Genomic DNA, 13,383 nt, shown 5'->3' on the forward strand with positions numbered 1-13,383 from the left:
TATACACAATTTTTACAAGATGCACTATTAAAACAAATGATGCAGAGTGATCAAAGTGTTGCCATACTGAGGGAGTGATTAGGGTGGTGCAGGTTGGTTCAAGAATCAAATAGTTGAAGGAAACTAGCTGTTCTTGAACCAGTAGAACAGATGAGCACAAGAACAGACCTTTCACCCCACGATCGTGCCTCAAACTAATTAAACCGGGAGCTAGCGAAACTAACCCTTGCATCCATATCCCTTCATTCTCTGCTCATTCATGTGCCTATCTCAAACCCCTTTAAATTTCTCGACCATGTTTGCATCCACTATTACCTCTGGTAGCACATTCCAGATATCCACCACTCTTGTTTAAAAAAGAAATTCCTTTGCTCACCTTATATATATGCCCTCTCCAGCAGGGGTTTCCAGGTTGGGACTCCAGTATTGGACATTGCACTCCCCCCTTTGTGAGCTCTCTCTCTTACTAGTCCCCCTCTGTGATCTTTGTGGCTCTCTGACTCTTCCACCATGTGCTCAGCCAGACCCATTATAACAGCACCATCTCCTTCCTGCTGAGCATGTCTTTGCCGCTTCTACCCTCTCCTATCAGATTCCCCCCTAGCCCTGTATCTCTTTCACCAGTCAACTTCCCAGTTCTTCATTTCACACTCTCCCCTCTTCCAATTTCACTTATCACCTACCACCTTGTACTTCTTCCTCCCCTCCCACCACCTTCTTATGCTGACCTCATCTTTTTTCCAGTCCTGATGAAGGGTCTCGGCCTGAAATGTCGATGTTAATTCTTTTTCATAGATGCTGCCTGACCTGCTGAATTCCTCCAGAATTTTGTGTGGGTTGCTTTGGATTTCGACCTGAATCTTCGACTGTACTTTTTTCCAATAATGCTGCCTGGCCTGCTGAGTTCCTCCAGCATGTTGCGTGTGCTGCTCAGATTTCCAGCATCTGCAGACTTTCTCTTATTTGTGATGATCAACTTTTATCAACCTGCACTGCTCCAGTGGGGAAAAAACCTGTTTGTACACTATCTCTTTTATAGCTGTAGTTTTTGTCTGTAGTCTTTCTTGACTTGATGGTTCAAGTATTTTCTAGACACTTAAAAGGTTGCGAGAGGAGTGAAACACTTTGCATGTCACTTATACAGATCAATCCAGAACATGAGTGAATATAAGTAGTTTGTTCGTTATGTGCCATGTCGTATGATGTGGGTATTCATGGTCTTATCCATGACCGTGATTGTTCTTGGCAAATTTTTCTACAGAAATAGTTTGCTGTTGCCTTCTTCTGGGCAGTGCCTTTACAAGGTGGGTGACCCCAGCCACTATCAATACTCTTCAGAGATTGTCTGCCTGTTGTCAGTGGTTGTGTAACCAGGACTTGTGATGTGCACCGGCTGCTCATATGACCATCTTCCTTTGTCCTGACGGAGGGTCCCGGCCCGAAATGTCAACAGTGCTTCTTCCTATAGATGCTGCCTGGCCTGCTGTGCTCCACCTGCATTTTGTGTGTGTTGCTTGAATTTCCAGCATCTGCAGATTTCCTTGTGTTTGTCTTTTAGGTTCAGGTAATGTGTTACGTGACAGTGGTGTACTTGTCACGTGACAGGTGTTGAAGCTATACTGGACTTGAGGTAATGGTCTTGTGATGGTGGAGTGACGTCATTTTCCCGCCAGTAGAGGTCACGTGACAGGTTTTTTTTTACAGGGTATAAAAGGAGGACCCCTCCCTGTGAGGAGGGGCAGTTCGTGGCTGGATTTGCCATGTTGACTTCATGCCACTGCGTGATTTAATGTTATGACGCAGCTTAGTTGAAAGATGAAGTTTTATATAATGCCTAAAGTTTAAAAGGTCATTGCCAGCTGTTTTTTCACAATAGTGCTGGTTGAGATTCAGTGGAGAGTGAAGATCAGAGTTCGGGAGTTAAAAGATCGAGGGAAATCGATTTTGATGGTGAAACAGGTTCGACCTTGTTTGATCCTCATTCGGAAGGAATTCGTTGACTGTTCTCGTGTTAATCCCTGTGAAATAGCAGAAAGGATTGGGAACAGTTCTGTAAAGGAAAGGTCAGTGCCTTTAAGCCATTTCATTTGTCCATCTACGTAAATTCTTCGTGGGAAAAGTTTGATTTTGGGAACCAAAACAACACGACGTGAAAGAGAATTTAAATCACCTTGAAAAGTCTCTCCCTTAAATGGACTGTGAGCATTTTGAACTTTTGCAATACTACTTTGAAGAACTGTTTTTGCAACATCGCTTTAAGAACTGTTTAAGCTGCCGCACAGCAGCTGATTTCCGGTTACGTTAGTGATTTGTTTACTTTTGGGGGGGTTTGTTTTCAGTGTTTAATAAACGTGTTATTTGTTATAAAAACCCCTGCCTAACTCATATATTTATTGTTGCTTGAATCCGTAACATAAATATGGGGGCTGCATCCGGATTGGATCATTTGAGTTTATATGCTTGTTAAATTTTGAATCGGTGTTTTGGAAACAGGGAATACTTGATTCTTTTGTTTGATTGGCTTGTGAGTGGTATTTGGCAACAATGAATATTGATGAGTTTCTAGCTTTGTCTGATGTGGAGGCGAAAAAAACTGAGTTGTCTGAGATAGCTAGTAGATTGCAACTTAAAGGTATTTTGAAGACTACATCAAAGGCTGTAATACAGAGGAAAATTGCGTCACACTATGTGGATTCGGGTGATTTTGATGAATTGACTTTAGAGTTGTTTCCAATAAATAATCTGGAGATGCAGTTGCAAATCGAACAAATGCAGTTGGAGCGTTGTAGGTTAGAAGCTAATCAGAAACAAAGGGATTTTGAATATGCAATGACGGAATTAAGGTTTGGGAATCAGTCTTCTGGTTCTAGTAAACCATTTGTTGCTAGTCAAGAAATTAAATTGGTCCCTCCATTTAGTGAAACAGAAGTGGAAAGATATTTCCAACATTTTGAAACGATTGCTCAGATTTCAGAGTGGCTGAAAGATAAATGGTCAGTGTTGTTAAAGAGTGTAATTAAAGGCAAAGCACAACAAGTTTATACAGCTTTAACTGCTGTGCAAGCATTTGATTATGATATTGTGAAAATGCATATTTTAAAATCGTATGAATTAGTCCCAGAAGCGTATAAAGAAAGATTCAGAAGTTTGAAGAAGTCTGTGGAAAAGACTTAGGTGGAATTTGCCTATGATAAAGCTGTGTGTTTTGAGAGATGGGTTTCTTCTAAAAATGTAAATGAGGACTATGATACATTGAAAGAGCTGATTTTAATGGAGGAATTTAAAAGGAGCATTCCTGTTGAAGTAAGGACCTACTTAAATGAGAGGGATTCAGATAAATTGCAGGACTGTGCTAGATTAGCTGATGAGTATGTTTTAATCCATAAGAATAAATTTCCTCAGGGCAGAGTTTTTAAGAGGAAAAATAACACGGAGACTCAAGGTAAATCAGAAATTAAATCAGAAGTTAATGAGAAAGGTAAGGAGGAAGGAAAACCTGTGAAGGAGAGACAGTTTGGTCTTATTTGTAACTATTGTAAGAAACCTGGCCATGTAATAGCTAACTTTCAGATTGAAAAAGAAAGAGAAGGAAGCAGTTCCAGATGCTTGTGTGCAACATACCGAAGCACCTGTAAAATTACAGGGTTTGATAAACACAAATGAGGTTTTGTTAGAGTCTAACCAAGTTAAAAAGGGATATGATCATTTTATAACTGAAGGGTTTGTATCCTTGAAAGAAGGATCTACTCTGGTGCCAATAAAAATCCTTAGGGATACTGAAGCTTCTCAATCACTGATGTTAGACAGTGTATTGAAGTTTAATGAAGAGTCTGGTACTGGTGATGTAAATTATATAAGAGGTGTTGAGAGTGATTTTATGCCTGTACATTTACATAAAGTAAATTTAAAGTCAGGGTTAGTTACAGGATTTGTTGGAAGTAGATTACAGCATAGCTTACCTGTGAAGGGTATTTCTTTATTGTTAGGTAATGACTTGGCAGGTGGAAAAGTTTTTCCTGAAGTGCATTTGACAATGGAGTCAGAAGAACCAGAGTTGAATTCTAACACAGATTCTTCCTGTGTTGTGACTAGAGCTATGGCTAAAAAGATTGATGCACAGAATGAGGTTGTTACTCATGACTGTTCAACTCAGGATTAGAGTTTTGAGGATGTGTCAGAGACTTTCTTATCTTCGTTGTTTGAACAAGATTCTTGGAGGAAGTCTGACTATGAAGATTTATCTCTGTCTCAGAAGGAGATGATAGCAGAGCAGAATAGAGACTCTGAGATTATAAAATTAAGAGAACAAGCTTTACTAAGTAGTGAAATTCAGAAGATGCCAGTAGGGTATTACTTGGAAAAAGGAGTGTTGATGAAGAAGTGGAGATCGCCTACAATTCCTGCAAGTGAGGATTGGAATGTTGTTTACCAGGTAGTTGTCCCGAAAGTTTATCGAAATGAGATTTTGACTTTAGCTCATAGTGTACCTTTAGGTGGACATCAAGGGGTAAGGAAAACTGTGGACAAGATTTTAAAACATTTTTACTGGCCTGGTCCAAGAAACGATGTGGCCATGTTTTGTAAAACTTGTCAAATTGTGGGTAAACCAAATCAAGTTACACCAGTGGCTCCATTACAACCTATTCCAGCATTTGGTGAACTGTTTTCTAAAGTTATTGTAGATTGTGTTGGTCCATTACCAAAGACAAAAACTGGTTATCAGTATTTGTTGACTATCGTGTACTTCGTCTAGGTTTCTAGAGGCAGTACCACTTAGGAATATAACAGCTAAAATTGTGACAAAGGTTCTTATAAAATTCTTTTCTTATTTTGGATTACCTAAGGAAATACAAACTGATCAAGGCAGTAATTTTATGTCTGGATTGTTTCAACAGATAGTTTATAAATTGGGAGCTAAGCAAATCACTTCGTCTGCATACCATCCAGAATCTCAAGGTGCCTTGGAGAGGTTTCATTCTGCCCTCAAGAATATGATTAGGACATATTGTGTGGAAAATGAAAGTGATTGGGATGAGGGTATAAACTTACTTTTATTTGCAGTAAGGGAATCGGTACAAGAATCTTTAGGTTTCAGTCCATTTGAACTTGTATTTGGGCATAGAGTTAGAGGTCCTTTAGCTTTATTAAAAGAACAGTGGATTAGTAAGGAAATACACACTAATTTGTTGGACTATGTTTTGAAATTTAAGGACAGGTTATATAAAGCTTGTAGCTTAGCCAAGGAAAATTTAAAATTGGCTCAGGAGAAAATGAAAACTTGGTATGATAAAGAAGCTAGGATGAGGATGTTTAAGCCTGGAGATAAGGTGTTGGTTCTTTTCCCAGAGCAAACAAATCCTCTACAAGCTAGATTTCATGGTCCTTATGAAATTGTGTCTAAAATCAATGATGTGGATTACGTGATAAAAACTCCAGATCATAGAAGGTCAACACAACTTTGCCATATAAATATGATAAAACCATATTTTGAGAAACAATCTGATACTGTAACTGTTATGGTTAGTGAGAATGAGTTTAATTTAACTGGGAACATGATAGATGATTCATCTGAATTTCATTCTAAATCCAACATTGTTTCTGTCAGATTATCAAATTCAACCATTCTGGAAAATATTGATGAGAAACTAGCACATTTCTAGCTAGAGCAGAAACAGCAGATGAAGGGATTAATTTTTAAATATAAGGATTTGTTTCCAGATGTTCTGAGAAGGACTACTATAGCTTCACATGATGTAGATGTTGGAGATGCCAAACCTATTAAACAACACCCATATAGGATGAACATAGAAAAATGTGAACTTGCTGAGAAAGAAATTAAATACATGTTAGAGAATAATGTTATTAGACCTTCTAACTCGAATTGGAGTTCACCATGTGTTATGGTGCCAAAACCAGATGGTAGTATTAGGTTTTGTACGGAGTATAAGAAGGTGAATGCTGTAACGAAAACAGATGCCTATCCAATTCCTAGAGTAGATGATTGTGTAGATAAAGTTGGAAAAGCAAAGTTCCTTATAAAGATTGATTTATTGAAAGGGTATTGGTGTGTTCCATTAACAGACAGAGGTAGAGAGATTTCTGCATTTGTAACTCCATCTGGGTTATATGAATATAATGTTCTTCCATTTGGGATGAAGAATGCCCCAGGTACTTTCCAGAGGATGATTAACTCTGTGATTCAGAGATTGAAAGATACTGATGCTTATATTGATGATTTAGTGACAGGAAATGATACTTGGGAAGCACACATTATTGCAGTGGAGAAATTGTTGGAAAGGCTTTCAAAAGCTAACTTAACTATTAATTTAGCTAAGAGTGAATTTGGACATGCCACTGTGACTTACCTTGGTTATGTTGTGGGTCAAGGTAAGGTAGCTCCTGTTCAGGCAAAAGTTCGGGCAATTTTAGAGATTCCCACTCCAACGGGGAAAAAAACTCTCAGAAGATTCTTGGGAATGGTAGGATATTATCGAAAATTTTGTAAGTATATTAACTAACCTTTTGCAGAAGAATGTGAAGTTTGTGTGGACAGTGCCTTGTCAAGAAGCATTTGAAAAATTGAAAACAATGATATGTCAACAACCTGTGCTCAAGGCACCTGATTTTGAAAACCCTTTTTCGTTAGCTGTAGATGCTAGTGATGAGGCTGCAGGAGCAGTATTAATGCAAAGGAATGAGGGTAATGAGGTTGATCATCCAGTAGCTTACTTTTCTAAGAAATTTGATAAGCATCAAAGAAATTATTCGACAATAGACAAGGAATTGTTATCTCTTGTTTTAGCTTTAGAATATTTTGAGGTATATGTTGGTACAACTCAAAAACCACTTATTGTTTACACTGATCATAATCCGTTAGTTTTTCTGAGTAAGATGAAAAACAAAAACAGAAGATTATTAAATTGGAGTTTGATGTTACAAGAGTACAATATTGTGATAACTCATATTAAAGGTAAAGATCATGTGGTTGCTGATTGTCTATCTCGATGTTGAATGTACAATGTAATTTTTTTATGGAGTGGTTTTTTTTACAATTGTAACACCTACTGTATTGTGAGTTGTAAGATGGTATATGATGGTATATATTGTGTATGTTATAAAATTTATACATTTGTTTTTCTTGTAAATAATTGTTAAAATTTTTGTTCTTGTCAGACCAAAAATGTTTTTTTTTTGGAGGGAGGTGTTACGTACCCGTGACGTGACAGTGGTGTGCTTGTCACATGACAGGTGTTGAAGCTATACTGGACTTGATGGTGGAGTGACGTCATTTTCCCGCCAGTAGAGGTCATGTGACAGGTTTTTTTTACAGGGTATAAAAGGAGGACCCCTCCCTGTGAGGAGGGGCAGTTCGTGGCTGGATTTGCCATGTTGACTTCATGCCACTGCGTGATTTAATGTTATGACGCAGCTTAGTCGAAAGATGAAGTTTTATCTGATGCCTAAAGTTTAAAAGGTCATTGCCAGCTGTTTCTTTACAATACTGCTGGTTGAGATTCAGTGGAGAGTGAAGTTCAGAGTTCGGGAGTTAAAGGATCGAGGGAAATCAATTTTGACGGTGAAACAGGTTCGACCTTGTTTGATCCTCATTCGGAAGGAATTCGTTGACTGTTCTCGTGTTAATCCCTGTGAAATAGCAGAAAGGATTGGGAACAGTTCTGTAAAGGAAAGGTCAGTGCCTTTAAGCCGTTTCATTTGTCCATCTACGTAAATTCTTCGTGGGAAAAGTTTGATTTTGGGAACCAAAACAACACGACGTGAAAGAGAATTTAAATCACCTTGAAAAGTCTCTCCGTTAAATGGACTGTGAGCATTTTGAACTTTTGCAATACTACTTTGAAGAACTGTTTTTGCAACACCGCTTTAAGAACTGTTTAAGCTGCCGCACAGCAGCTGATTTCCGGTTACGTTAGTGATTTGTTTACTTTTGGGGGGTTCGTTTTCAGTGTTTAATAAACGTGTTATTTGTTATAAAAACCCCTGCCTAACTCATATATTTATTGTTGCTTGAATCCGTAACACATGATGAGTTTTTGTGCTTAAAACTAAAGTTTATTTTACTCTTTCCCACATCAAGGACCAGATACTGTAATCTCTTCACAGGAATGTTGGTTGCTGAATAACAATTGACTAGGATGCTGGGGAAATTCCGTCTGCTATTCTTTGAAATAATGCCAAAGTATGATCTATGCATTCCAGTAATGGCTTGTGGTACCTCAAAAGAATGGCACTTTGGAAATACAAAGCTTACCACAATCTTACCACAACAGGGGCAATATAGTAGCGTAGCAATTAGTGCAACACTATTACAGCTCGGAGTGTCAGGGTGCAGAGTTCAATTCCAACGTTGTCAGTAAGGAGTTTATAAGTTCCTCTCCTTGAACCGTGTGGGTTTCTTCCAGGTGCTCTGGTTTCCTCCCACAGTCCAGAGACATCCTGGTTAGTAGGCTAATTGATCATTGTAAATTGTCCTGTGATTAGGCCAAGGTTAAATCGGTGGGTTGCTGGGTGGTGTGGCTCATTGCACTGGAAGGGTCCATTCCTTGCTGTATCTCTGAATAAAATAGAAAGTCTTATTAAAGTGAATTCTAACTCCTGAAAGGTAGTGATACAGACAGACAGACATACTTTATTGATCCCGAGGGAAATTGGGTTTTGTTACAGCCGCACCAACCAAGAATAGTGAAGAAATATAGCAATATAAAACTATAAATAATTAAATAATAAGTTAATCATGCCAAGTGGAAATAAGTCCAGGACCAGCCTATTGGCACAGGGTGTCTGACACTCCGAGGGAGAAGTTGTAAAGTTTGATGGCCACAGGTAGGAATGACTTCCTATGATGCTCAGTGTTTCATCTCGGTGGAATGAGTCTCGGGCTGAATGTACTCCTGTGCCTAACCAGTACATTATGGAGTGGATGGGAGTCATTGTCCAAGATGGCATGCAACTTGGACAGAATCCTCTTTGCTGTTTATATACTTTGCAGTTTGTTGCTGGAATATTTCTTTTCTGCCTCAGTGACCATTATCTGTTAGCACTTCCATCTACAGAGAAGTGTTTTGATAGGTTGGTGATGAAACTCCTGCCTGAGAGCAACTTGGATCTGCACTATTTGCCTACCAGCACAACATATTTACAGCAGATGCCATCTCATTGGCTCTTCACTCAACGCTGGAACATCTGGCAGCAAAAATACAAACATCATACATAAGTGCATGACTACAGCTTGGTGTTTAATACTACAATCCCCTCAAAACTAATCAATAAATCTCAAGACCTTGGCCTCAATACCTCCTTGAGCAACTGGATTATCAATTTCCTCACTTGTAGAGCCCAGTTAGTTCAGATTGGCAACACCATCTCCGGGATTAATTTCATCAGCATAGGTGTAGCACCAGGCTGTGTGCTTAGCCCCCTGATCTACTCACTTTACACTTAGGACTGTGTGGCTAGCACAGCTCCAATGCCATATTCAATTTTGATGACACCACTGTCATAGGCTGAATCAAAGATGGTGATGAATCAATGTATAGGGGGAGGTTGAAAATCTGGCTGATAAGTGCCATAACACCTTACTCAATGTCAGCATGACCAAGGAGCTGATTATTGACTTCAGGGGGAGGAAACCAGAGGTCCATGACCTAGTCCTCATCGAAGGATCAGAAATGGAGAGGGTCAGCAACTTTAAGTTCCTTGGTGTTATCATTTCAGAGGACCTGTCCTGGGCCCAGCATGTAAGTGCAATTATGAAGAAAGCACACCACCACCTCTGCTTCCTTAGGAGCTTGTGTAGATTTGGTATGACATCTAAAGCTTTGACGAAGCTCGATAGATGTGCAGTGGAGAGTATATTGACTGGTTGCATCACAGCCTGATATGGAAACACCAAAACACAAAAATACAACTGCGGATGCTGTGGATTAATGGATACAAACACAATGCTGGAAGAACTCAGCAGGTCAGGCAGCATCCGTGAGAAAAGAGTAGCCAACATTTCGGGCCAAGACCCTTCATCAGGAACTTTCATCAGGACCTGTTGAGTTCTTCCAGCGTTGTGTATGTATCCATGGAAGCACCAATGCCCTTGAATAAAAAATCCTACAAAAAGTAGTGGATACGGCCCAGTCCAGTCAATCAAAGCCATCCCCCTCTTCATCTCATGTTCTTGATATTGATTGCTTATTTATTATTATTATCATTTATTTCTTTTTGTATTTTTACTGATATTTTGATGACAAACTCTGCCATCTTCCTCAGGCATGTCTAGTCTGGTGGTATTTATACCCCCATTGTCTGTCCCTCCTGATTGGTGAGTCCTCATCCAATTAGGTTTCCACTATCCCACCTTGTTTACAATTGAATTCCAGTTGTTACTTAGAGTGAGACCTTAGTCTTTGTTAAAATTCTTTTTCTCTAGTTTTATTTCAATGGCTTCCTTCACCAGGCAACCCCAAAAGCCACTGGTGTGACACTGTAGTTCTGCACCATTAAAGTCAATTCTTTGGCCATTGTGAATGCAATGTTCTGTTGCTGATTTCTCCAGCTAACCCAAACAGATACATCTCCTGTGCTCCTTGATGCGAATTTCCACTGTGTGTCCCATCTGGCCGATGTGCACTGCTTTGCATTCACGGGGAATCCTGAGAGTCTCCACGAGGAATTAAGATGATTATGCATGACGTTCCTATAGAATAGCTACAAGGTGAAGGAAATCAATCAGGCCCGTAAAAGGGCTGACAGAAAAACCAGGAAACTTAACAACAAGGAGGAACCCTTGTTACTACCTACTTTCCCTATATTTCCACTGTTTCTTGAAGGATCGCCAGGATCCTGAAGAAATACTGGATTAATACTATCCACAAACCCGTAAGGAAGCTCAAATTGTAGCTTATATGCGTCAAAGATGACCTGGGACTCAGGATGGCTGGCATTTACAGGATTCTCTGCGAATGAGAAGTGGAGTGGGGTATGATCCACCTGGTGTGCAATATTTCTCGCAACTTCTCTGCTTGGAGCAGACACTGAGAAGTCCTGTGCGTTGTTGGGAAATATCTGAATTCTTGATTGGAGCTAAAACCCAGGACTCAGGTACATTTTTAGAAGTGGCAGATGGAGTTCAACCTCGAAGTGTGAAATCTTACACTCAGGAAGGTTAAATTTTGAAGCAGAATGCATGGTTAATGGCAGAATTCTTAGAAGTGTGATGCAGCAGAGGTATCTTGAGATTCGTATCTGTAGATGCCTCAAAGTTGCCAGCAAATTGATAGGGTGGTTGAGAAGGTGTATGGGACATTCAAGAGCCTCGAGGTAATGTTGCAGCTCTATAAAACTCTTGGAGTATTGTGTTCCGTTCCAGTCATTTTAGGAAGTATAGAAAATTTAGAGAGGGTGCATAGGAGATTTACCAAGATTCTGCCTGAACTAGAGGACATGTCTCATGAGGATAGGTTGAGTGAGCTATGGCTTTTCTCTTTGGAGCGAAAGAGGTTGAGAAGGGACTTGATAGAGGTGTACAAGATGATAAGAAGCATAGATAGAGTAGACAGCATGGTGAAGGATCCCACCCACCCTGCCTGTGGACTGTTTGTGCCACTCCCATCAGGGAGGAGTCTATGTAGCACCCACACCAGGATCAACACCTCCACCCACTGCTCCACACCCCCACCACCATCACTTTATAATTTCAGTCACCTTATGTAGAGACACAACTGTGCCTAGCATCACTTTATGGACATACAACCGATTTATGTATATAAGCTATAAGCTATTTTATGTATTTATATTTATTGTTTTTTTTATTGTGCTTTTTTTGTGCTGCAGAGTAACAATTATATTGTTTTCCTTTACATTTGTGTATTGCAAATTACATTAAACAATCCTGAATAATTTTAAGTTTTTAAGTTCCCTCCAGGAAGTATAGGAAGGTCGGAGGTAAGTTATTTACACAGAGAGTGGTGGATATATGGAACACCTTGCCAGGAGCGTGGGTAAAGGCAGATACATTAGGGGACATTTAGGAAACTCTCCATTAGGCACATGGATCGGCTATTTAGGAGGGAAAGATTAGATTCATCTTCGATTTTAAGTTCAGCACTACATTTTGTGCCAAGGGCCTATACTGTGTTGTAATGTTCAGTGTTCTAAGTCGTCTCTGAAGTTGATGAGTTCAGTCACTTCATATTTGATTCTGTATAGCAACTGAGTTAAGTAATGTTTGTTTGCTTCTGTTTCAGTCGTGGAAGGGCTATCTTTGCTGGATCTAGGAGTGTCCCCATATACAGGGAATGTGTTCCATGAAGTAAGTACAATATTATCAGCTATATATTGGTTGTAAACCTTGGTTTACATAATGTGAGATTTATTGACAACTTAATTTATAACTAAGCATGTAATTCTGGAGCATTGTGGCACATGTCTTCTGAGTCCCAGTGTGCAAGTTCAACCATAAGCCATAAGAAGCAGAATTAGTCCTTTGGGACCATTGAATCTTTGGACTTTGCCTTTGGACCATGGCTGATTTACTTCCCCTCTCAACCCCATTCTCCTGCCTTCTCCCCGTAATGTCTGACAACCTTACTAATCAAGAACCTATCAGTTCTCAGCTTACAGTATACCCAATAACTTGGCCTCCACTGATGTCTATGGTAATGAAGGCTGTAGCAATTCATACTCATCTCTATGCTAAAGAAATGTCCTTGTATTCTGAGGCTGTGCCTTCTTGTCCTAGACTCTCCCATTATTGGAATCATTCATCTTGCTCAGAGACCAGTTCCCATCAGATACCCTATAAATTGATCAAAATTGATGTTTGTATTGGAAAATTTATTTTTGTGGCATGGTAGTGCAACATATCTTACTTAAGGACTGGAGCTTACTTTCAAGGGCTCGTCATCTCATGTTCTCTGTATTTATTATTTATTTATATTATTGCTGATTCTTTATACATTTGCACAGTTTGACGTCTTTTGCAATCTAAATTGAACGCCCTAGATGTGCGGTCTTTCATTGATTCTGATATAGTTATTATTCTATAGATTTGTTGAGTATGTCCACAAGAAAATTAATCTCAGGGTTTGTATATGGTGGCATTTATGTACTTTGATAATAAAATTTACTTTGAACTTTGTGTTAAAGAATTTGTGATTGTATGATGTCTTCCACAACTTGAGTTGTCCCGAAGTATCTTGCAGCTACTGAAATTCTTTTAAATAGTAGTCATTGTTGTTGACCAGGCAACCAATTTCCAAACATCAAGATCCTACAGTGAGTAACGAGAACCAGTATCGGGCTTATTATCACTGTCATTTGTCGTGAAATTTGTTGTTCTACGGCAGTAGTACAGTGCAACACATAAAAATTACT

At 39.3% G+C, this 13,383-nt stretch overlaps 1 protein-coding gene across 1 annotated transcript in view; it reads left to right on the forward strand.

The window, feature by feature from the left end:
- The window catches only part of pigu (phosphatidylinositol glycan anchor biosynthesis, class U), a 62,811-nt gene that overhangs the window by 1,259 nt on the left and 48,169 nt on the right, over positions 1–13,383 (forward strand). The window contains exon 2 of the mRNA XM_059980876.1: positions 12,255–12,319. Coding sequence (XP_059836859.1) covers positions 12,255–12,319 — 65 coding nt within the window. The remainder of the gene's footprint in view (positions 1–12,254; positions 12,320–13,383) is intronic.

This window comes from Hypanus sabinus, chromosome 9, assembly GCF_030144855.1.
Source record: "Hypanus sabinus isolate sHypSab1 chromosome 9, sHypSab1.hap1, whole genome shotgun sequence".
Classification (NCBI taxonomy): domain Eukaryota; kingdom Metazoa; phylum Chordata; class Chondrichthyes; order Myliobatiformes; family Dasyatidae; genus Hypanus; species Hypanus sabinus.